At 41.8% G+C, this 25,500-nt stretch overlaps 1 protein-coding gene across 1 annotated transcript; it reads left to right on the top strand.

Annotated features, from left to right (window-relative positions):
* Positions 1 to 374: 374 nt before the first annotated feature.
* On the top strand, positions 375 to 23,659 carry gabra6b (gamma-aminobutyric acid type A receptor subunit alpha6b). The gene is made up of 10 exons (XM_035179577.2): positions 375 to 802; positions 972 to 1,090; positions 1,518 to 1,585; positions 2,660 to 2,880; positions 3,499 to 3,581; positions 4,653 to 4,796; positions 5,135 to 5,287; positions 9,322 to 9,602; positions 16,441 to 16,697; positions 23,514 to 23,659. Exons 1-10 carry the CDS (start codon positions 714 to 716, stop codon positions 23,524 to 23,526), a joined length of 1,428 nt encoding a protein of 475 aa, XP_035035468.1. The 5' UTR covers positions 375 to 713; the 3' UTR covers positions 23,527 to 23,659.
* Positions 23,660 to 25,500: the final 1,841 nt, after the last annotated feature.

The following is a 25,500-nucleotide window of genomic DNA, read 5'->3' as shown; positions in this document are numbered from 1 at the left end:
ACTCAACCACTATATGAATCACAGTTCATCATGTGCTATCTCTAGTAGCAATTTTCTGTCTCTGCATGGCCAATCACTGTTCTCCCTCTCTCTCTCTCTCTCTCTCTCTCTCTCTCTCTCTCTCTCTCTCTCTCTCTCTCTCTCTCTGTCCACACACACACACACACACACACACACACACACACACACACACACACACACACACACACTTCAAACAAAGGTGACATGGCTGAAATCATTTAAAAAAGTACACTGCATTCAAAGTGTCACCACAGTCCATTGATGTGATGTTACTGTATTTGCACAGGCTTCCTCCCCTCCTCCCCTCCTCCCCTCCCTGCTTCTCTTCCTCTCCGTCGCTTCTCCCGTCCAACCTTCTTCATCAAACACGCACAGTCACCGTCAATATTTCCATCAAGCACAAACATTTTCTTTCCCAATATGAGACACGAGAGACCATTGTGCATGTTAAAAATAAAAAAGCCTTCCTCGCTTAATGTGGATGTCCCCCCTCGTCCCTCCTCTTCACTCTCTTAAAAACTCTTCAGGTTTTTTTTTTTTCTCCAACTGAGCGGATTCAGGCTGAGGCGGGCGCAACCGCACTAGAGGGGGAAGTCAAGTCGTGCTGGACTGGCGCGATACCCTCGCACGGTTCACACAACTCAAAAGAAGAGCGACACTCGCCTCCAATCATGCTTTTTAAATGATGGACCATGCTGATTTTAAAAGTTGACCAGGGATTTCTCGTGGTGGGGTGTTTGCGAGGCATGGCTTTCATTTTAACTTGCTTCTTCCTGTCATGGTGAGTAGAAGGCAACTCTTCTCCCTGCATGTTCTCCTCACTTTTTACGCACGGCGAACCAAACGACCGTGGATGAATGTGCGCTGGAGAAACTCTGTGTTTTTTTTCTGTAACTGTTTTCTTGTGTGTTGACATGATTTTCTCCATCGGTGCGTTTTGTACTTTTTAGTGCGAGCGGTGTTTGGGGGAGTCAAATCAGGGACCCCAGCATCTATTTGGATAACATCACGCGTATATTGGACAGATTATTGGATGGCTATGACAACAGACTGCGACCTGGATTTGGAGGTATGCTAATGACCGAGTCATGTCACTATTTATGTAATGTTGCCTCATGCATGATTGAATAGAGCTTCCTTTTTTTTTTTGGTAGATAAAGTTTGACTCCAGCACTTGTGTGCGTCATTGTCCATTTGGTTTCTGTGCTGCTATAATTAAATGTTTTTTTTCTAACACAATTATGACACAATTACAAGTGAACAAAAAAAATGCTACTTATTGTCACTGTCATGCTCTTTTTAGGTTTGTAAATGAATTTGATTTGCAGTGGCATCTTTCTTTGTGTATGAGCCACACATTAAATATAGCTTTAACTGCTTTATATGTATTTATTTTTTATAAAATATAATAATGCCTGATTTTAGATGATAACACGCTCTATCCAAAGTTGTGTTTTGTTTCTGTGCCAAAGCAACCATTCCTCTCTCTGCTGTAGGTCCAGTCACAGAGGTTAAAACTGACATCTTTGTCACCAGCTTTGGACCAGTGTCAGATGTCGAGATGGTACGTAAGCCCCTCTGACCTCTGAGACTGATACGGGATGCAAAGGCTAAACTGATGTGCACATACTGTACAAACATTTGATTTTATAATACTGGTTTATAGAGTCAGCGTCACCGCGTCAACACACTTAAGACATTATGTACAGATTCCCCTGCGATTCAATTCATATAGCTTCAAGTCACCCTAGCCTTCATTATTCCAGCATTTGGGCAGGATGTCATTAGTGCAGCTTAGGACTTTAATCTGGCTGACAATCCCCCTCCCGTCTGAGAGGGAGAGAGGGAGAGATCTGGCTGATGTTGGGATAGGACAGGCCGACCACTCCTGTCATGGGATAGGCTGAACTCTGTATGTCTGTTGTACTCAACACTGTTTAGGCTTTAGGCTTTAGATACTGTTTCATTGCATCTAAAGCCTACTTGAACGGCCATGTGATACGCTGGTGGCCGTTCTATAGAGAGGCGTGCGAAAGGCTCTTAAGAGCAGCAGGGGCATCCATTTCATCTAAAAGCATCCAGGATGGTATTGTTGACTATATGCTGACTCTGTACGTGAAGTAATCTACATTCATATTTAACGACTACAACCTCAATCAGATGATTCAGTCGGTTCATTTCTAGACCTGGTAGTTCATATAATAAGATAAAAAATAAAAACATAGAAGAAAAATATATCTTATGCTTGGGCTTCAGTTTAAATTGCATCATCTTTTGAAGGAACTTAATAAACTTTATACACATGATCTTATTGCTATTATGAAGAGGTCTGTCTCCCACATAATATCCAAAAAATCCCTAGCCCTAAAATTAAGTTAAATTTCTTTATTGTAAAATGCACAAACCTAACTTTTAAATTCCCCTAGTACTGGCAGCAATGATAGAGCCTTCCAGAAATAGAAGGGAAAAAAAAACCCTCATCACATTGCCAGTGCTCTATCCAGCAGGTTCCAGCGAAACCATGGCTCACAAACCCATCTGCCATTCGCTCTGGGGGTAGTGGAGCTAGTAACGGCAGGAGCAGCACCAGTGGTAGGAGTGGTTCAAATAGTGGTAAACAAATCCTTCCTCCCTCCAGGAATACACCATGGACGTGTTCTTTCGTCAGACGTGGATCGACGAGCGGCTAAAATTTGAGGGTCCCATTGAGATCCTGCGGCTCAACAACCTGATGGTCAGCAAGATCTGGACGCCGGACACCTTTTTCCGGAATGGCAAGAGGTCGATCTCTCACAACATGACCACCCCCAACAAGCTGTTCCGCATCATGCAGAACGGAACTATCCTGTACACCATGAGGTAACAGTGCTGGACAGTGAGCTCCAAACCCAGCCAACACCGGAACAGAGCACAGACCTGGATAGCAAATCAAACAAACAAGACATTAAAAGAAATGAGGAGGGCCATTCCCCAAAAAAACTAAGATATGTGCCATCTGAAAAAAACAGGCCTGGAAAGCAATTCAAACAAACATGACTCCAGCTTTGTTCCAAAAGGACATATTTAGGACGGAAAACAACGTCCCCGGAGTTACTGATGGCACAGAATCAGTTTTTTCTCTCAAATAATTAGATTAATAGATTAAATTACTTTGCTTTAAAACATTTGATTTAGTTCAGCTTTGTTTAATCCTTATTCCTAACTTGTGTATTTAGTTACCTTTTGCAAGAGGTGCTGAGTTTCCTTTCAGAAACAAGTATAACAAGACAAACCATTAAATATTCATCTTTACATATAAATCTTTCTAATCTTCACATTCATTTCTCTGGTTTTAGTCTCTGGTTTAGTGGCACAATGTGTCCGCCATTGTGCCACAGCGCCTGAATCCAGTTTAAAACATTCATTTCTTAGCCAATGCAGTAACAGTGAATCAAATATGAATCAAACATGTCTTTCAACCCGTATCTATTCTGACAGATTAACTATAAATGCAGAGTGCCCGATGCGTCTGATGAACTTCCCGATGGACGGCCATGCCTGCCCGCTCAAGTTTGGGAGTTGTGAGTTTGTTTTCTCTCTCTTCGGCCTCACTGCTCTGACAGATGGTGTCAATATCAAATGATCACGCTGTCACTGCCTAACTGACTGCCTGACAGGATGTCGGAAGATTTTAATTTGAAGTGTCACACGGGGTGCATTAGATGAACTGTTAAAAAAAATTTAAATTAAAATAAACACAATGCGATGACACTTCGTAATACGATCCACGGATTTACAGTGTTGGATGAATCAGGTACAAATACAATAGGAACCAGCCCAGTACAGTAGAAGGAAACCATGGGGGAACAGGGGGAAAAACAACTGGGCGTGTTAGTGGAAGGGATAAATTAATTAAAGTCTGAAGTGTTTATGTAAATACTAGATTTCTACAGGGAGCTGCATTGGGAAAAGATGGTGAAAACAACTTAGCTCATATAGTGTGTAAGCAGAGTATTGCAGCTAACATACCTTATCATTAATATGGTATATACAAAGGTAAGATAATGAGATGCACACTGTATAGATTTATTATCCAGACTTCATTGTATGATATGAAATAAACACAAGTCAAGGAATAAGTAAGTGCATGTGAAGATGTGACCCTGCCATGCATAATCGACTGAAGGTGCACGTCCCCTGGAGTCAAAAACAAACAAACCGTCCTCAAGTGCATCATTATAGAAAGTTTCTTATCTCACCTGAGGAGGAAGAATGAGAAAGAAATGAATGTAATAATTTAACAAACCAGCAAAAGTAGATCAACAGTAGCTTACCTTCAATGATGGAGGAGTAACCTAGTAATTGTTATTTTTTCAATTATACGGTAAGAGTAGGTTATGGGGGCTGTAATTTAATGCTCCCCTACTTCCTCCTTAATTCCACAGTTAGAAGTGGGATGTGTTATCCGGTGTTACCAACAAATCCTTTGCCAGGTCCTTCGATGTATATTAAGAGAACCAGACCAACAAAAGAGTGAATGTAATGATTGAATCAATTGAATGCATAGGTTTTCTGCACCTGTGAATATAAGAAATAAAGACCAAACTCTTTAATGAAATTAGATTAACACAGTTCTTCATCCGCCCGTCTAGATGCTTACCCCATCAGTGAGATCGTGTACACGTGGAAGAAAGGTCCTCTCTCCTCCGTCGAGGTGCCACAGGAATCCTCCAGCCTGCTGCAGTACGACCTGATTGGTCAGACGGTGTCAAGCGAGAGGCTCAAGTCCAATACAGGTGAGAAAACACCCCAGGAAGTTATGTGCAGTTCCAATGTGCAGAATTTAATGAGACAATAACGTTCTCACGCTCGTGCTACATGTGAGATTTGCTGTTGTGATGATATTGTGCACACCATTGACTGGTTTCAGGTTTCCCTGAGGTTATGTGATACGATGACTTTTATTATAAAATATTTGAACTAAAAAAAAGACGTGAAGTTTTGAACACATAACTAAAATTATTGTAATATTTTTACAGTTACAAATTAATCAGCATCATTTAAAAAAAGGTTTGGGGCCAGTCCTTCTATTTTCTGATGTTTGATCACATGTCTTCGTTGTTTTCTGTCTCAGGTGAATATGTCATCATGACGGTCCACTTCCACCTACAAAGGAAGATGGGCTTCTTCCTGATCCAGACCTACATTCCCTGTATCATGACCGTCATCTTGGCCCAAGTCTCCTTCTGGATTAACAAGGAATCAGTTCCAGCTCGGACTGTGTTCGGTAAGTTCTCTTTAAACTCACTGTACTCATAATGTTCTATAAATACCATTGCAAGTTACAGGCCTATTCTCAAAATGCTCAAGTGCAAAGCGAGGACGAGAACACGCACTGCACAGTGCATTACTGGTGAAATGGTAATTGCAACAAAACGGTCTTTTCAGTTGCCGTTTTGCATGATTGCAATCACCTAAAAGAGTAGCATAGTGTGGGGGAAATCAAGTCGGTTCACTAAACAGAACAAGAATGTTCAAAACTGTGTTACACAACCCATTACCACAAAGTGTCTAGCCCGAGAGTTTTACAAGTTGCACAAGTCTTTGTGCTCAACATTTTTTTAGCTCTTTAAATTCAACTTTCTTTACTGCATGTATCCAAAATGTGAATAAAATATATCTCTATTTATCGACTCCCCACCCACTGCTTGACCTCACGGTGACTCCAGCTTGGGAAACTTAAAGTAGTTCTGCATTTTCTGCACGCTGATTGGTTTAAAACCACACAGATTGGCCCCTAAAATACAGTCTCCTGCAGGAAAAACAAAGACCGACTCAGTCATCACCGTATGTTTTAACCTCTCCTCATTATCTCCATTCCTCCTCCACTGTGGTGGAGCTGAATTAATTGGGAATAAATGTCCTTTTTGAAATTGGTCATGGAAGGGCCGAGAGGGGGAGGATGTTTACTTGGCCCTCTTCCGAGCACTCACAGGTTCCGCTTGCTCACATTACATCACGCTACAGTTGCCACCAAGCTCTAGCCTCAGGAGCGGAGAGTGTGAGAGACACTGAACAAAGACAGAGAGGGTACGAGGAAAGAGGTAGACAAATAAGACTGGGACGAAACAAAGGAGGGAAAAAATGGGGCAAATTAAGCCGTTGAAAACATTTCCATCCTTTTTCATTTTTGATTCCGCTCATTTTAAATTACAACAAGCTGCAGCTGATCAGAGTGACACTGCTGGCCCTTGTCGATTAAGGTTCTGTGGTCTGCACTTGTGATTGGAAGGGAGCCAGCGCTCGGGCGAGCCTGCGCACTTCTCCGGCGAAGAGATACCAATCATTAGCGTTAGCGTGGAAGTTGAGGCCCCCATGTGGCAAGCACATCTGTGGCAACTCATTAACCTCACTCGTCCTGCTGCTTTCCATTTCACTCAATATTGGGTATACGATAAAAAACAGCTTATTTTCTGGATTGGCTGTCGTTGAAAAGGAGCTCTGGGTGAACGCCAGGGATGCTGGGTATTTTAGAAGAGGTAATATAGATAAAATCAGATTGGATTTGTCATCACAAAACGGCCGAGCATCATATTCAAACTGCGATATAGTTTGTGTCTAAATTTAGAGTGTCTTGGGAGAGTGCTCTTAAAGTACCTGGGAGTTACAGGATGTGTTGTAGAAATCCATTATCTAACTAAATTGTATTAATGCTGAGGACGGGAGGAGAGGAGAAGAGAGAAGAGGAGAGGAGAAGAGGAGAGGAGAGGAGAAGAGGAGAGGAGAGGAGAAAAGAGAAGAGGAGAGAAGTAGCTATATGGACGTGCTCCACCCTGACAGTACATTAAGCCATTGTATGTTGTGCGCTGGATTGTCAACAACTTCTCTAAGAGCTCAAAGTCCCTTGAGCACAAGTCTCACAGACTTAATTGAGTGTGGCCTAATTTGTACCTTGCTTTTTCCCTATAAAAGCACATAAATGCCCCAAGCATTTCATTTCTATCCTGTCTTTATACTTCATCCCCCTTCCCTCCTACACTCGTTCCTTCTTTTCTTTCTTTTCTCTTTCTCGTGCTTCTCCCTCCCACCCTGACAGCTTTTCATCCCTCCTCCCCTACGCAATCATTTAACTTCTGCTTGGGCTTGAGACAGTCGGCACTGGTTGGGTCTTTTGAAGGAGGTTGTGTTTAAGAGTCGTTGACTTTCACTGCTAAAGTGGTGCGTGGAAAATGCTTTTGACATATTGCTGGGTGCATTAAATCCCCCATGAGATCCTAATGGCAAGTGCACAGCTCCAGCGCACATTTGGTAAAAGCATGGGCAGCAGTGTTAAATGGCCCCTTATGCTTTAGCTTGATGAAAGTGAATTAGATATCTACTTTGTTAATTGGCCATTAAAGGAGATGTTGATTGTCAGCATCTTTGTCTGACTTAATAAGGAACGAATTTTAGCAACACAGACAAAAAGATGTTTAATATATTGTGGAGCACTCTAGCTACTAACAGAAGGTGTGAACAGCCGTGGATCTAAACAGTGTTTTTCTTTCTTCAGTCTTTTCTTTACTTTGAGTCTTTAAACAAAGAGAGTGCGGACGTCGGCGCTTCAGTTTGTTGCCATGGCCAGAAGTTTGGAGGAAGTTTTTACAGACGTCTGAAAAGCTTAGTTTACTTCAGCTAAACAAGAAGTTCAAAAAACCTCTCCCCCGATACAACCCACAACTTTCTTTCTTCGATAATCTTCATCATTCCTCACTTGTGGTTTCCTTCTACTGTACTGGACAGTTTACAGCTATTTGATCTTTGTCTGTGTGCCAGTGCGGAGGTGAAGTCCGCCTGCTCATTGACAGATTATCATCCTCCATAGTGAAGTTGGACAAACCTTGCAGAGCTGAAATGTCCTGACACCCGACATATACCAAGAAACAGAGCTCACCCTGACTATAAACAGCTTATGCACAATGTTGTAAAGGATATTTTTAACTTGATAACTTTCAACACACTTGTCAATGATCGACTCTGGTGCACGCCAAGTCCTCAGATGAAGCTTTGTATCACTGCAGCTGCAGCACGAGTGCTTCAACTGCCACAATCTGTGCAAAGCTGAAAGGATCTCAGGCGTTGATTGGCAAATGGTGATTCTTGGTAAAATGGCTGAACTGGTAACTTCCAAGAAGATTCTGCAGCTTTTGTTTGCCACTAAAATAATAAAATATTGTAGATTTGCAAAAACTAATATTTTATGACAATTCACGTTACCTATTATCATGGATTCACAAAGCAGCGTAATGATTTGCCTACTGATTGTCCAAATTATATTTCATGTCTCTACAAGAACGAATTTGAAAAACATTTCAACGTGAGCTAGCAAAGGTATCTGTAAACTTTGTTGAGGAACTTTGGGGTAAGATTGCACAGTGTGGTGTGTGTGTGTGTGTGTGTGTGTGTGTGTGTGTGTGTGTGTGTGTGTGTGTGTGTGTGTGTGTGTGTGGTGCATCTAGAGTGTGTGCCCTAATCAAGCTGATTGCAGTGGTCGCTCACAATCAAGCCTCTGGTTTTCATTGACCAATGGTCCTATAGGCCTTGAGATATATACTGTATATCAGGATTGAAAGAATCTCACACACACACACACACACACACACACACACACACACCAGTGACTGTATTAGTCCTGCAAACAGCCACGGTCCATCCATGTATTATCTGCTCATTCTTTGCAGTATTGTGGCAGAATTGTGTTCTGCTAATTCATAAAGATTATATCAACATCCCCAAACGTTAAGCCCCATGTTCAGAAGACATTGATATTTTTCCGCCCCATAACAGAGATGTGACAGGAGGAAAAGATTTCAGAGAATATGCTTATCCGATCGATACCACTCATGTCTGAGCATTAAATATGAATTCAGAGCCAAGAGGCAAAAAGCCTAAGTTAGCATAAACACTGCAGGCGAATGATGCCTATGTGCGCCTCTAAAGAAAGATAATTCACAGGTTATATGTTATTTGTTTGAACTCACATAAATATAAATGTAGAATAAACGTAAAATGAATTAATGTAGAAGTTGTGGTTTCATGGGGAGTTCTCTTCGTAGTGATGAAGAAATGGAATGAATATTTGTGAAATTTGGAGAGAGCCAACCTTCGGGCTATAGATTTTAATTATATACGTAGAAATGTTGTAGGCTATTGATTTTATTATTTAACTCTCTGCAAAAAAATGTATGTATACATAATATGTATATTTAACTTGAGAGAAAAAGAAGTTCCCACCAACAAACTGCCTTTGACAACTCACCTCTGTCTTGTCCCTGTTTGCAGGTATCACCACCGTCTTGACCATGACGACGCTCAGTATCAGCGCCCGCCACTCCCTCCCCAAAGTTTCCTACGCCACAGCCATGGATTGGTTCATCGCCGTTTGCTTTGCCTTCGTCTTCTCCGCCCTGATTGAGTTCGCGGCCGTCAACTACTTCTCCACCCTGCAGGCCAACAGGGAGCTGCGGAAGGTCGCAGCTATGAAGGTGGCGGCTCAGGAGGCGGCGGCGGCTGCGGCTGCGGCTCCGGCTGCGGCCACGGGGACCGACGGAGAAGTTTCCTCGGTAAGTCTGTTCCCCCGTTGTTTGTTTTAGCATGCATTAATGTTACGCAACATTTAATACCTGTGTATTTAAGAAAGGGAACCAGGAGAAGATTCAAATGTTCAACCGATTCAGTTTAAATTCATTTACTTCACTTAGAGGGATGATAGGAACAGAAACAAGCTAAAAAGGAAAAATCCGGGATCCACTGATTTAACTTTTTCTTTCCTGCTGCCGATTCACTGTCCCAAACTTGATAGAGAAAACCAAGCATTTGCCAGTCCAGTCCTTTTCCCTCTATCTCAATACGCAAACATATGCAAACCTCAAAGTGCGGGACTGTTAAAGTTCTTAACCACAAGCTGAGAAGCTCCTGTACTCTTAATAGTATTGTTAGGAAAGTTTATGAAAACCTGACAATACAATGAATGTGTAGAAAGTTTAAACTTTAAGAAAATAAAGAACTAAACAATCTTTACTTTCCTGTATGGATCAGCCACATCAGCCAATGAGTAAAAACTCTTTTTTATCTGGGTTTTGATGAAATTGCATCATGACTTATGAAGTTTTACATGAAGCTGCTGGTTTCACTGCAATCACTTGTAAGAGATTCCAGCAGAACGTGTGTGATTTATTATTGATTTCAGTTTGGCTGAATTATGACTCACAAAAGGAGGAATGTGATGTTTGATACAATATGCATCACTGCAATGGGAGAGGTTAAAAATAAACTGACAGAAAATGTGGCCAGAACGTAGATAGCCTGGGAATGAAGTTTGGCTGCGATTCTCGATGTGTACAGATCATTTTTTGGGATATGCAGTTATATTTCACACTCACTTGTCGTATAGAAGCTACAGCTAAAGTTAAATGTTTTTATTTATTGAAAGAAATATGAAAATACACACAAATATTAATAAAAACACAAATAAAGCTGATAGCCACGCAACAGAATCTTTTTCATTAAGCAGAGATGTGAAGGGTTTAATATTTCTTATCTCATGTGGTTTTATATTTTTAAACTCACAGCTTGAATGTTAAAGTTCCAGTTTATAGTTACATTCACCTGATGATCTTTTTGATTTCAAATTAAAAGAATCTAATAAATCAGTGGTTCATTTTCTTTTACTCTGCGATTGGTTAAAATCTTGCCTCCGTTCGCTCTGGGTTTGTTTTCGAAGATCACTCTCTTGTCTTCTACTGCTTGTGTCCTGAAGTCTTTCACATGCTCCGATGAATGAGACGGCTCTGTGGCTCTCAGGAGGAGTGGTGAAGGTCATACCCGGCTGTGTCAGTGGTATTATGAGCACTGATTACTCAGCAGACGAGGGGGTTTAAATTCTGTTTATGTGACTTGTGTGTGATTCTTCTCGACTTTCTGACTTGCCTCCCTCTGCAGCTCCCCTTCTCCTTTCCCATTGCGATCCCACGTGCAGCGTGTGCAATGCAAACAATACGCAAACCTCGTTTATCCTCCGCCTCAGCCCAAAGAAAACCATAATCTCGCTTACATCACATACGTACAAACCCCACATCCCTCCTTCCTGTCTTCCCCCTCAAGCACACACGCAAAAATGCAAAATTTAACATTATCCTTCTTTTTCTGCCTCATCTACGTAACCTCCTGCTGTGCTCTTCCTGTGCACCCCCCCATTCTCTCTTCACACAGCGTCTCTTGACCATCCCTCTTTGGCGTCTCTATTTTTTTTCTTGAATGTAACTACACACTCGCACTGGAACGACACAATCTCCACTTTATCCACGCTTGTCCTCACGCAAGGACACACATCCACACTTAATCTGCAGCACGCACTCAAACACATACAGGCACGTATACATATATGCACACATGTAATCTGCAGCAAATGATGGCCCTCACATCCATGCAATCCACTCTATACAATGTCTTATCCATCCATCCATCTACGGTGTATCTATCATCCATCGCTCTCTCCTGGTCCTCTATTCTGCCCTGTAACTGTGTGATAACCACAGAGAGTGACGCGAGGAGACAGCCAGTGGCTCTGTGAACGATGTTGCTACAGATTATGTAAGAGCCATAGATTAAGGGAATATCCAGCAGATCACGGCGGGCTCACAAGCAGCAGGGCGGCCACCACACTGACGCGGAGTGGGGGGGCTGAGAAAGCTGGCCCAGTCCATTTTAGTGCAGCGAAGATTGGAGGGACGGATGCGAGGGGCCGGCGTGGTTTTGTTTTTGTGTGTGCATGAGAGAAAGAGTTACACAGAGGGAAAGAGAGAGTGGGAGGGATGCATCATGGAAAATGACTGCTTTCACCAAATATGTAGGAGGGAAGACTTTCCATTTACACGGAGAAAAAAAGAGCGAAAAAAACCCAAACAATGGTGGATCACTGGAAATAGCCGTCCCTCCGTCACGATTTGAAAACACGACGACCTGTTGTGACTGTCGGGCAAAGCCTCAACAGGAACGGGAAGCTCGCAGCAGCACAAGTTTAATGGTTCCTTTAATGAATCAAATATAGACAGTGCATAGGGGGAGGGGCTGTTTACCAGTGAGTGCGAGAGGGGGCTGTGTGCATTGTTGATGGTGTGTGTGTGTTTGTGTGTGTGTGTGTGAGTGGGTGGCGGAGTGCGTGGTGCAGGAAATTAAGAGAAAATAAAGCAGTCGTGGGAGGAAATGAAGGAGAAGAGAGGGTGATAGAAAGAAGGGAACTTTATTTATGGGCCCAGCCACAGGTGCCGGTAGATTAGTGATCGCTGCCTGGGTGAAGGAGCGCTCTGATTGAATTGGGACAGTTTTGATTTTTCATGCATTTGTCCTGGCGTCCCAGCGTCCCTATAATTAGACTGAATGAATGAAATGGATTTCAAGCTCCGGCAACATCGCTGTCGACATAGGATTTCATGCACCATCGTACTTGCAGCCACACGGCGGGTTTATGTTTTCACCTCAGACCATTTGTCTGTTGATTGGTTGTTGGTAGATTGCACAAAAACTACAGGAAGGATCATACAAGTATTTGTCACTTTGTTTTCTGACATTTTCACTGATTTCCCAGGACATAATTCATAAATCTTGATGATATGTATAAGTGTGTGCAAATACAGTAGGTTGCAGCCTGATTGAACCTAAGGGAACTATTGATCCTTGGTGGAGGTCTGTAATCTGCTGAGAGCCATTCTTTCATTATTCTTTCATTATTCCACATCACAATAATGAAACCTGAGGATCATTAATGGCCCCTGCAGGAGCGCACACAGACACACAGTGTTCCCTACACACATTTTAAACAAATTAAAACCTTACTTTATCAAGCTGCAGCGGTTTGCATCTCGAAAAGCTCTTTTAATAATACAACAGATGTCTTCCATCTGCTCCGGTCAGAATCAATGTTTAAATCCAATATTTGGTCTAAAGAATTACTTCTCCCCCGGGCAATTGTTTTATATTTACAAGAAGTCACTTCTGCTCTGTTTGGATTTTTCTCCTATGCTTCCTTTGGGGATCACTAAGTGACCTAATCATTTTGTTGATTTGGCAAAGAGGTGTTGTCACTATAAATGTTACAGTTCCCTGGGGATCAAGTCACAAAGCAAGTTAGTGGCTATAGATTAATAAGTTCATCAAGTTGGAGCTTTTTTGAAGTTAAGAGTGGAGTTTAATATTTAGGGGATGTTCTTAAATATTTTACTTTCAGCTGGTCAAGTAGTTTCATTCAACCTTTCACATGATTCTACTTATATGTTACACATATTAATACTTATTGTGTATTTTCTTATTCTCTTAAAACACCTTAACAACAAGTGAATCGTCTAACAGCGGCTATCTTGAGGTATCTCATTGCCTTGCTTTAAATACACAATTTCAAAAAGTACATTTACATGAAATCCATGTCCACCGCCTCGCAATATTCATCCACGAGCGTATGTACACCCACTCAACACCCACAGACATGAACTCACATGCAAAGCATAGTGGTAGTGCACGGCGATGGTGTAACACGCAGTATTAAACACACATAAACACACAGCGGCTCCCGCTCCCCAGCCCCCACATGTGAACATTCGCACCTAAACACCGGCCATATATCCGTCAGTCACTGGTCAAGTCGGTCGGAATGTAGAGCAGTGGATAAAGAGAAGAGGAGCTGATCCCTGCAGGATTTGACCAGGAAAAAGCCGAGCGGTCCTGTTTTCATTATCAAAAATAGCTTGTGTATCGGATTATCTGTACATACCTACAGTAGAGAACACCACATGGCACACGGCAATGCGGTCAACGTGTAGGAACCATTATAGTGATAGGTCGCTGACATTTGGAGGAGCAGCCAAATTCCTATTCGAGCACAAATCCTCAATACTCAAATTAACTTTGACCTTACAAATAAACAGTGATACGACTGGAGGAGACGTTCAGGGTCACAGGGCACACACTCTATTTCACTGAGGAGTGAACCTAATGTCTGGGTGATCAGCTGTTAGATCACCTCTCACAGCTATTACCTCTGTTGTGTCACAAAATGTGTTTTTACTTTTATTACTCGAAACCCATATACATTTCACACGCTCCGTTATATTTTAAGCCTTGTGTCTATCTAGAGTAAAATGCAGATATACGATTATTTTACCGATGATTGCAGTCCCTCACACTAATGACGCCTGAAGAGAATTGAAAAACTAAATGTTTTAATCACAGTGCAGATTCGGTTTTTTCTCTCATTTCTCTTTGTCCTCCCTCTTTTTCACACTCGCACTTGGCAACTGCCAGTGCTACAACACAGCGAAGGTTGATATCATTACAATAGTTACACAGAGAGGAAGAAAGACATTCTGTATTTGTTCCAGTAACTCATTTCTGAACCACTTGTCCTTGTTCCCTATGCAAAACATCATGAGATCAGAGAAAGATGTATCAGAAAACTTTTTCACTTTGTCGAATTCAACCAGCTCTTGTCATGGATGCCACTTAACCAGTTGAACTGCGACGGCCCGCCCGCCTGCTTTCAGACATGCTTTCAGACATGCACTGGACTCTGCAGTTCCGCTGTATTTTCTCTGGAGGATGTGAATGTGTGAACGCAAATGTCCAAGTGAGACACTCTGCAGTTTCTACAGACTTTATCCGCCTGACCTCCGAGTATAATGTCTGTAGAAATGTAGGAGAAGTCGATGTGTGAACACAGCAGGGGGTCCCCCGCTGGATGCACCGCGAGCGAGTGGAGGTGCATGCTTTTTTCATCAAGATCCACGAATCATTCCCTTGGAAAATATCTAAAATGTTGAAAAACGCCTGATCTTGCAATGTTAAAGAGGAATAAAATTCCTGGATATGCACCCTGATCCAGATCTGCTCCAAAATTGTATTTGTTCTTCCCTGAACCAAGAAACAAACTAACGGACGGGGGTGAATACATAACCTCCTTGGCAGAGGTAACAGAAATTCTCTATGTGGAATTGTTCCTCTGTTATATGTGTCACTGGTTGTGCTTTTGACAGCTACCGTCGATATGAATAATAATGTTGGCTCAAAATAATTAAACCTATAGTGTTGCATGATCTTTTGAATAGAGCACCTGATGAGTTGAGCATCAAGGAAATGTCATAGTAATAACAGGAAAATCTTTTTATAAACATTCTGCACAATTTAGAATTGCACATTTACTGTTGGTTGTACATCTGCAAATATGTCAAGTTCTGTGAAATTAATAACTCAGGGACTTATCTAATCTCATTTCAGATTGGCCACCGTGCCATTTTGGAAGGGTTTCCCTCAATCAGAGGATTGTTACAGTTTAAGAGTTTCTCAACCTGTAGCGGGGCATGTAATCCTGTAGCCTGACAAATCCAACGCAAATCTCGCAAGATCCGTTTTGGCTCCAAGACTCTAGTCTGGAAAAACATCCACCGTGTTCTGAGTTAAGTCCAACAGCGCAGCTGAAGCAGTCGGTGAACTATTAATCACACACTGAACATTACTCTGCAAAAGTATGGTTCATTTCTAAATCATGGTTTTGGTTTCGCATTGGCAAATGTACCGAATGAGCATAAGTACTTAAATATCATGTTTTTCAGTAAGAAATCAGTTTAAAAATCTACATAAAACTAATATAGAGAATAATCGTATGTCTTGAAATTATAAGGTCTTACGGGACATGATAAATATTCAATCATGTTTCTCTTTAATTGTTTGAAAAGCTCATTTCCTGACTACATTATCATAAATCAAAGGATCATGAAGTTACAGTCAGTTCTATTTCCGTGGTCCTCCTGTCGATATTAGACTTTCTACAATTTCTTTGGTTTGAAAGAGGATTGCTCTCTCTCTCTTTTTAGTTTCACTCTATACCTACAGGCAACACGCTGTTCCCTGACCCATTTCCCAGATGTGCATTTTCCCTTTCTCGCTCCACACATACCGTATCTGTTTTGCAAGTATCGGTGCAGGGGCCATGTGCTGATGACCACATCGGTTTACTGAAAGTTGATGAGGCACAACATGAACCGTGTGTCAAAACGCCACGAACCTCTTGTGTTTGATGGGTTTTGTTTGCTTGCCCACAACTGCATCAATCTTCATGAGGCGGGTTGACTGAAATCACATCAAATCAAAGGCAAAAAAACCCCATTGATTTCCTTTTGTTGAGCTTAATTACTGTGGTCCTCATTGTTATGCGAGACGTCGTATTCTGTAGACACACACATTCCTCACTGATCAACTCACAGCTGTGCAAATGCGGCGCGAAACGTCAGGGCACAACCGCACAGCCCCAGTTTTATTATTAATACCCTCGTATTACATCATGCAATATTCTCTTTAATGTGAAATCTCTTCTCACAGTTTCTATGTTTTTTGTATCCCCTTTGCCTCTCCAAGGTGGATGCCACTAGTGTGCTGAAGAAGAGGATGAACTCCGCTCCGGTGTTCGACCGCCCGGCCAAAACGTTTCCCAACCCACCTGTCAATGCCCAGGCCTTCCTGCAGCAGGGTTCAGCTGTACCGGACAACAACATGCTGACCGGCACCAGCATCATCGACAAATACTCCCGCATCCTCTTCCCCCTCTCGTTTGGCGCGTTCAACCTGGTCTACTGGATCGTGTATCTCACCAAGGACACCATGGAGTTGTCCAGGTGAACAGATGGCATGGTTCTTACAAACAATTCCAGCATTTGCTTCCCTAGTACATGAAGCACATGAAGGGCGGTGTTTATTGCGTAAGTCAGATGGTGATGGCGTGAATGTTTCTGTGCAGCTACCTCCTTACTGAATATAATTAGTTTGGTTAAATCTCGCACAACCTCAGGCAGGATACAGCAAAACATATGCACACCTTCTGCATGTGTGTGTACATTAAATAGCTTAGTTATAGCCCATTATTCCAATAGGAAGCCTTAGTTTAGAACAGCCAGTACGTTCAGGCATCTAGCAGATGGGTTGATACTGACAATTGGGTGCAATGAAACAGAGGCAGACTTTTAACTCAAGAATATGTTTAACAAGAGTAACTGTGATCATCTAAAGCTCAATGCAATAGTAGATTGGTGCCATAAAATAAAACAGAGTCTGCAAAGCTTATTAACACAGTTGGTGTCGATGTTGATGAGTTCATAAAACCTTGTGGAAGCCTATTATTTAACATAATAATAATGAATTGTTAAAGCAGGGGAAAGCAGAACTTATGTAATCAGTGAAAGCCTATGTACATGTATATTTCAGTTTGTATACAAGTACTTTGTAAAAAAGATCACATCACATACTGTATGTTAGACTCAATAATTAAAGCCACATTTCAAAGCACACATCGTGGTTCAGAATCAAATACTCAGAAAATAAGAAAGATAAAATGTGTAACTCGCAGGTTTTATGTTACAGATTTACTTGACTTTGTTTAGCAGCTTTTTGTTTGGAGGTCACGTGGTGTAAATCTGTCTCCATCATACGTGTTTTTTTTCATGCATGTGTGAGATATAGTTTAGATTCAGCAGCCACACCTGTCACACCTTTATCTGTAGCCTATTTATCTGCCATGTGGCTTTTTCCAAATGTATCAGCAGTGCGGTCATAGGCTTTATACAGCAGTTAAGATGTAAATGCAAAACCAGATATCCAAGCAACACTGGAAGACTTTCTATTGGTCATCCATTACCAGACGTAATAGCTATCTATAAGACTGTACCAAGGCACAACTGTGCTAAAGGCTAACTTCAGCCTACTCAAAGAGAAAATATTATCTGGTAATATTTTAGCATTTTAGTAAGATATATTTGTTGATCTGCACTGAACACATCCATCCTGTTTTTTGAGAAGCTTCAGTTTGGTCCGAAGCTGTTGACCTACTGAATGACAGCATACTCCCAATGCCATGTGGACCAGCAAATAGTCATAACAACAGTCCCCAGATTTCTGGTGATTCAATCTGATTCACCAGATGGTTTGTTTCACTGAACTATCCCGGAGAACTAAGTTGGGAATTATTTGGAAAAAGGGCAGGCGGCTTCAAAAAATATGCTTGGCAGGTGATTGGATAAACCATCTGTCCATCGCCGTCAGTGCAGTCGCCAAAGCCAGTCAGGAGAGGAGAGAGAAATCATTTTCCCAGTTGAGAAAAGCCTTCAGTGCCGTTCTTTGCTTTTCTTTCAATGAAGGAATACTCTCCAGTTCTGATACAATTGAGGCTGCATCCATTATATCTAACCTATTTATGAGCAGCTGTTGTTGTGAATGAACAGCCCTCTCCCTCTGGCTGAGACACGCCCATAGCCTCCAGCAGGTGCATCAAACATCGGACACTGATTGGTCCGAACCACTGTGGTTCGTCCAAAAGCAGAAATATTGGACCATTGGGAATCTGACATTCATTTAATTTGTATTTCAAATCCTACGCTAACACTCAAAACTGTTGCGTTTCTGTATAATCAGCCAACACAATGCGATTAAATATATTAGATAAATCTTTGTCTTACAAATCTTTGTGGTACACCCCTAACAAGAGTGTACCACTAAACTATGTTGTGCATAATATCTGTTCTCTGGTATTTGATATTAATGAAAACACTTTACATCACTTAGCAAACAAACAAAACCGCTCTAGTGATTGTCAAGATAAAGTTAGTCATTGATAACAGATATGTACAATAGTCTAAAGCAAAGAATAGCCAAAACAAAATGTCTGTCAAGAAATCACGTAGCAGTATTTCGATGACATCAAGTTGTACTTATTACCTCGTTGGATCCTGTGGACTTCAACACTTTGACAGATTGTCGATGATTTTATTTGATGACAAAGAAATCTATTTTCAAGTGTGTGTGTGTATGTGTCTGATTTGTTCCAACCATTTTCTTCTAAACAGACGGTTATGCCTGCGTGTGCATTTATGTTCACACTATCAATGTGCGCCACCACTCTTGAGGCTTTTCAACTGTGTGGGTTCAGCTTCTTTCATTCCCTGCCTTGCTCTCTCTCTAATAAGAGAAAAGCCCTGAGGCCTGAACTGAGACAAGTCCGATGACATGACAGCGTTGGCAGCCATTGGGATAGTTCCGTGTGACTAACCCTCTTTGTGACACTCTCTTAACTGTTTCTATTAATTGATAGGGACCGGGAGCAACAAGCAGATCCAGACAAATGGCTTGTCAGGAAGCAGCGGAAGTGGTGGCCTTAAGGCTCAGTGATACAACAAGAAATAAAATAAGGAGATAACACTCTTATGAATGTGTGTTTCTAAGTACAGGAAGCTCTGCAGATGCATTCATTGTATGACTGAGCAAGTGCAGTGAGTGGGGGGGGGGGAGCGATGAAAGAAACGAGGAGGTGATATAACACACAGGGCCCCAGGGCAGCTAGCTGAAAATCCCAGAGGTGGTAACAGGCCAGAGCAAATAAACGATCCAACCACAGCCTGTCACTGGGATCAGTTGTGGTCACATTCACCTCGGTGCAAAAGTCAAGATATCTGGCATGTTAAGCTGTCAGCAGATATGGCTGCTGCAGATTGTCTGGTAGAATTTACGGTTGAGTTCACTTTGACTTTGCTGTGGCCACCGACGAGCCTGGTACTCCAACAGCTGAGTCTCCATCCATGTTGGTGTAATGGTCATTTATACGTCAAAGAAAATTAGATTTTTTAGACTTTTTTACCAAATATATCCGTTCTTAATAAAATGGGGGAATCTGGAGGCAATCACCCTCTTGGTGCCAATATTTCGGGGGCTTCCAAACCTCTTTTCCCCTCGCCTACAGATTCTGCAAATTCACACACAGAGTCATCTTTTTAGAGATTACATATAAAATGGCATGAAATAAGGGGGTGGGGGTGGGGGGGTGTTGCAGTGTGGTGTAACGTGCTCTTGTTTATCTCATCCACATCCACTGAGTGATCTGTACGGGTGAGTCGGTGGCATGAGGCCTATGACAATGAGTGAATCATTTCAGGTGCATTACCAGAACCCTGCTGACTGGAGTAAACACATTATGTTAAGATAGTAATGAAATAGAATGTGTTTGTGGAAGTGTGAAGCTTTGTGCCGTGTGCTGTGGCTCAGCTCTGTCCTATTTGAAGGCAGCAATCGAACATAGCTGAATACGCTGTCGAATCACACGTCCACAGTTAATGCATTGTATTTCATCAATGCCTTTATATTGCACCACCCACACATGGCGACCCCTTCATTCTGAGTGAGATCCAACACAATCTAGATATCACAACTAGCAAATGAAAGCGTCCAGTCCTTTTCACACCAGAGACATAAATATACGGCTCCAATGACCCCAACTGAAAACAGATGACGCTGTATAAGACAAACCCTTTTTCTCTCTTTTCAACTTTGCTTTTATTATAGAGGGCCCTCCTGCAAAGAGGAGCTGGACCAGAAGAAAGGAGTGTGTTCTTGTGAGAGTGTGTATGCAGGTGGAATTGTGTGTGTGTGTGTGTGTGTGTGTGTGTGTGTGTGTGTGTGTGTGTGTGTGTGTGTGTGTGTGTGTGTGTGTGTGTGTGTGTGTGTGTGTGTGTGTGTCTACTTCTGTGAGGACACAAGTGTATAAATGTGCCGTGGCAGCGGTGCCTACTGACTGGAGGCTATTTTAAATGAATAGCGCCATTCAGGGCGAGACATGAAGGAAACAAATTTGCTGAAAACACTTCCTTTCCATGAAGGGCCCCAGCTGGTTGGCTGACTGGTTTGCCGGCTGGTTGGCAAGCTGACTGGTGTATGTGTGTCAGAGTAGGTACAGCGGGCGATAAGCCCCGCTCCTCTTTATTGCCCATCAGAGTGCCACGCTTGGAAAACAACTTCCTCATTGTTGCTCATAAATCAAAGCCACTAAACGCTGTTTCCAGCCCAATTCCTATTTTTCCGAATGTGGGGCCGCGGCCATAACTTTGGTGTAATGATCATTCAATTATAGGCCACTCAGTCAGGAAGCAATGAAGACCGATATAAACAGCGACCCCCTATCTATCATATTTCTCTCCGTGGCCTTGTGGGAATTGCTGCATCCGCCTTTGTTACCTCGTTTGTGTGTGCTCGCATGAATGCACTCCTCACACGCGTATCCCTGAATTTACATGAACATCTATGTGGCGTTTGTAAAATCCCGATAAGACAAATTGCTATCACACCAGAAACCTGCTCTCTGCTTCCGACTCACTCTTAACATACACATGCCGTGTCTACCTCTCCTACTATCCCTCACACTCAATTGCTTTCTCTATTTCTCACTTTATCTCTGTGTCACTCTTGCAGAAACACTCTCTTCCTCTCTCTGCTGCCCCCTCCCCTGTCTCTGTTCTCCCCCCTCCACGCCCATCTCTCTCTCTGCTTCCCCTGGTGAGCTGCCAGTACTCTGCTCCCTCTTTCATATAAGCCAGGACAGCCCAACAGGCAGAGTGCTGTCCCTCTACCTCATCTACTCAGCATTAAGCGTCCGACCACATCAGAGCAAGGAGGAATCCTGTCTCTGTAGGAATGTGTGTGTCTATTAGTCCTCTTTACTCACTCATGTGGGCCATCTGGTGACTTGGGGGGAAAATACAGTTAATGTCGCAGGGCAGCTTTGTCTAAAGAGAAATGGTCCCATCACCGAAAGGTCACAAGTTCAGTCTCTGCAAGAACCAACGTGAGTCTGTCATTGGGTGTAATTCCAGTCACAAAGCAAGAGGCTCACTTAAAGTCACTCCAGATGCAGTTATGACTTATCCACTATTTAAAGGTCCAGTGTGTAAAATATAGGTGAAAGGGATCTATTGGCAGAAATGGAATATAAAATAATCCTAGTGATGTTTTCACTAGTGTATTTCATCTAAATTGTAGTAATTGTTGTTTTCTTCACCCTAGAATGAGCCCTTTATATTTAAATACTTTTGTTTTTATGACAACTGAAGGTTTCCACAGGTTCTCTTTCATGTTTGGAAGCGGAGGATGAGGTGAGGGGGTATTCAGCTGCAAACATGCAACTCCACCACTAGATGTCACTAAATTCTACACACTGAACCTTTAAGTGTCTTAAATAAAAGTATTAGTTAAGAATAATCTAGAGCTGTAGTCAACAATGACCAAACTGCAGAACAGAATGGCACAGGTATGTCATCCGGTTTGGAAGCATCATTTAAAATTGTTCTCATAAGTTAACAGTTTTAAAAACTCAACACACAAGAATAATATCGACAGTTCTTGTTTCGAATGTGTTGTTTATTGACTCACAGGCAAAACAGCAAGAAATCTATAAGTAGTTGAATACATGCACTTTGTGCCAAGGGATTCTTCTTCTCCAGATACTGCAGTGTATATTCATGAGTATATTATTTTAACTATATTGTATTATTGCTCAAAAAACGATCTTTGGCTCGATGAAACTAGCGTGTTCGTCCTTCATCGATTTCATATGAGTTTTTGTTTCTCAGTCCCCTGGGAAAATTAGTTATGTTTGAAAAAAGCTTGATTTGATTTTCTTTGTTGCTATGGAATCAATTTAGACTGCTCCATCCCTGAAGTGCAATTAATTAGTAATATTTTATCATTGTACATGGACACAAATGTTTTAGATGGCTCATTAAAATCCAGCAAATGGAATCGATATAGTGTCCTGCATTAATATTAATTGAAAGTATTGCTCTATAAGTCAATATACAGTAATGAGCATATGACCATGGTGCCTATTGCTGAGCCAAGACTCCCACACAGTCTCACACTAATGCATGTTATATGTTACATGCATGTGATACTTTTCATATATTATATACCAGATATAAAAAAACATTCTTGCAATTGCTGCATGCATTGTAGAAATTGCTTTTATCTCCGAAATCAATTGAATTTACCCTAATTCAGCTTTCTTGTTTGCCAACTCCGTCCCCAGTGGCCTTTCTCAACTACCTACCAACCGAAAACACACAGAAATCTTGCCTTCATTATTATCATTATCATTATTATTTCATTTGTTTATTTTGCCAGCAGCTAGCTCCTCTGGCAGGAGAAATGGCTCTGAGTGCTGTCAAAAGTATCTCCAGCATTACCACATCAGGCGGAGGAGGAGGTGGAGGTGTGAACTACCTGGCAGAGGTTCCCAGACAAGTTTCACGAGATCTTTTGCGAACAGTTCTGGCAGCGAGGGGACTGAATAAATTCCGATTTTTAAATTCAGCCCGGAACGGATTGCCAGCCTTCGCATCCAGACTGAACAGGAGCGCGCCATTACATCATACCAGTGCTCATTTGTGCTTGCAGATGCAGACAGATGTGAAACGGTGTAGGAGTATGTGTAGGTGTCTGTATTCATATACATGCTTGAATACGCTAAAATGCATTCCATAATTCTAAGAGGAAACCTGTAAGGCAGGATATACTAGGGCACGATGTTTTCTCCCTCTGTCTCCCTTTAACATACATGATACACACAGTTATCATCATTGACTCATTCTACCTCTGTTTTTCTACCTTCTCTCTTACAGGGATACCGTCTAAACCTCTCCTCCTGGAAATCACACACACACACACACACACACACACACACACACACACACACACACACACACACACACACACACACACACACACACACACACACACACACACACACACACTTTACATACACACATACATGCACAATAAATAGATGACAGACGCTTGCCAAGCACTCTTTCATGCCGCCTCAGTGCATTGTTTTCATTTTTACATACTCCTCTTGGAAAGTGAGTGTTTTGAGGGCAGATGCTCCAGCTCCTATTGCCAACGTGACCCGGGAGCTCGCAGCCTGTGGGAACCAGGCTCTGGAACGATTTCAAACAGGTACTGCATCTCTCTTCGTTCCCTCTCATTTCATCCCCACGTATTTGAGATAAAAAAAGTTAGATGTTATGACACTTAGTCGGCGTCCGTCCTGTGTCCCCTGCTCGAGTGGATGAAAGGGGGGAGATATGTGAAAGTTAAGTAAGCCAGGCTGCAGAACCAGAGGCAGAACCTTTTGTGTGATTTTTTTGATGAATTTCCACACACAGAAGAGCAAAATTTGCATGTGTTTAAAATGACGCATTCCCCTCCCTGACATTTGAGGGAGTGAGTGGATCAGTTGCCCCGACTCCGGCCAGTGTGACCGACTCGAAAGAACTCTCTCACTCTTTGTTCATCCTTCCGCTCTTTTTTCGGTTCATTGGTTTAATTTCCCTCTGCTGATGGAGTACAGAGGATGTGAGGCTAAATCTTCAAAGATATTTTTACAGTGTGTACTGCAGATAAATTGGCCCGGTTAAATATTCAATGTCACGTGCATGTAACATAATGGAGAAATGTGCTCATGCAAATATAAAAAAATAGACGTTTTATGCACACACACCACTCACACACCACTCACCTACACTTTATTTTTTCCAAAATGTTCATATTAACAGGATTCTATGTCCTGTAGCATTAAATAAGTCGTTACAGCTAAAAGCTGCTGTGATCCATTTCGGGAAAAAATCACTGAAAAATACATAACCTGCATACAAAGAAGAAAGAAAGAAAGTAATCTACTGCACGTGTACTACCATAAGCATCAGGTTATCTTGGCAGTAACCTGTCTTTGGAGAGATTAAGGCCTTTTCATTCCAACACTGATATAGTTTTCTTTATATCTTAATTGTTTCCATTGTAATCATCTTAATTGGAGTTAAATCATTTCTACACAAATTATCTCCTGAGATGGCAGCTCTGGCTTCTGGTCTTCTTTATAAAAACCTGCATTAAACAGAAAGCTGAAGCTATCATCATCAATTATACCAAATGCCAAAACGCATTCATTAATAATCCACTTGGGCGGATTTGCATATGATTATGCACTGTGTCCAATTAAGTAGAGAGGGTAACATGTTAAAGCCATGTGGCGTCTAAATATAAGCTGCGTGTTTGCTTCCTCATGACATCCATCATCCACGAGGACGCTCTCATTAAAGGTGTCTCTTATTAACACAGGCACCTTTTTTAAAAAAGGAAAAAGCCTGCAGAGTGTGCCAAAGGATTACACACGTCCTGGAATCTGTGCACTTCCTCTGGTTCTTCAGCTGATGTCTGATGAGAAGTGTCACACAAACTGTAAAAAACAACTGTACAGTGACTGGAAAGTGCCCCTGTTTTCTCAATGAGGGAGTGATTTTGATTTCTACTTCTTTAATACAGTATTTGGATTTTTTTTTTCTTTATTCCACTTGGGGAATTAATCTCTTCATTTGTTGTAATGCAATTATGTTTACATCTCATGAGCACTTTGGTTTGTGAACAGAGAAGCATGGTTCAACATCAGTGATATATATCAATAGCGCATGATTACAACTGGTCATCTGATACATCATTTTTCTTCTTTTTTTGGAAGAATAAATATATGCAATGAAATTAATAAATGTAATATAGACTCTCATTGGAGCCTCAAAATTGGGATCTGTTGCTTCAAATCATTTACTGATG

The sequence above is a fragment of the Hippoglossus stenolepis genome, chromosome 15 (assembly GCF_022539355.2).
Source record: "Hippoglossus stenolepis isolate QCI-W04-F060 chromosome 15, HSTE1.2, whole genome shotgun sequence".
Lineage (NCBI taxonomy): Eukaryota > Metazoa > Chordata > Actinopteri > Pleuronectiformes > Pleuronectidae > Hippoglossus > Hippoglossus stenolepis.
This window is presented reverse-complemented; position numbering and strand designations above follow the sequence as displayed.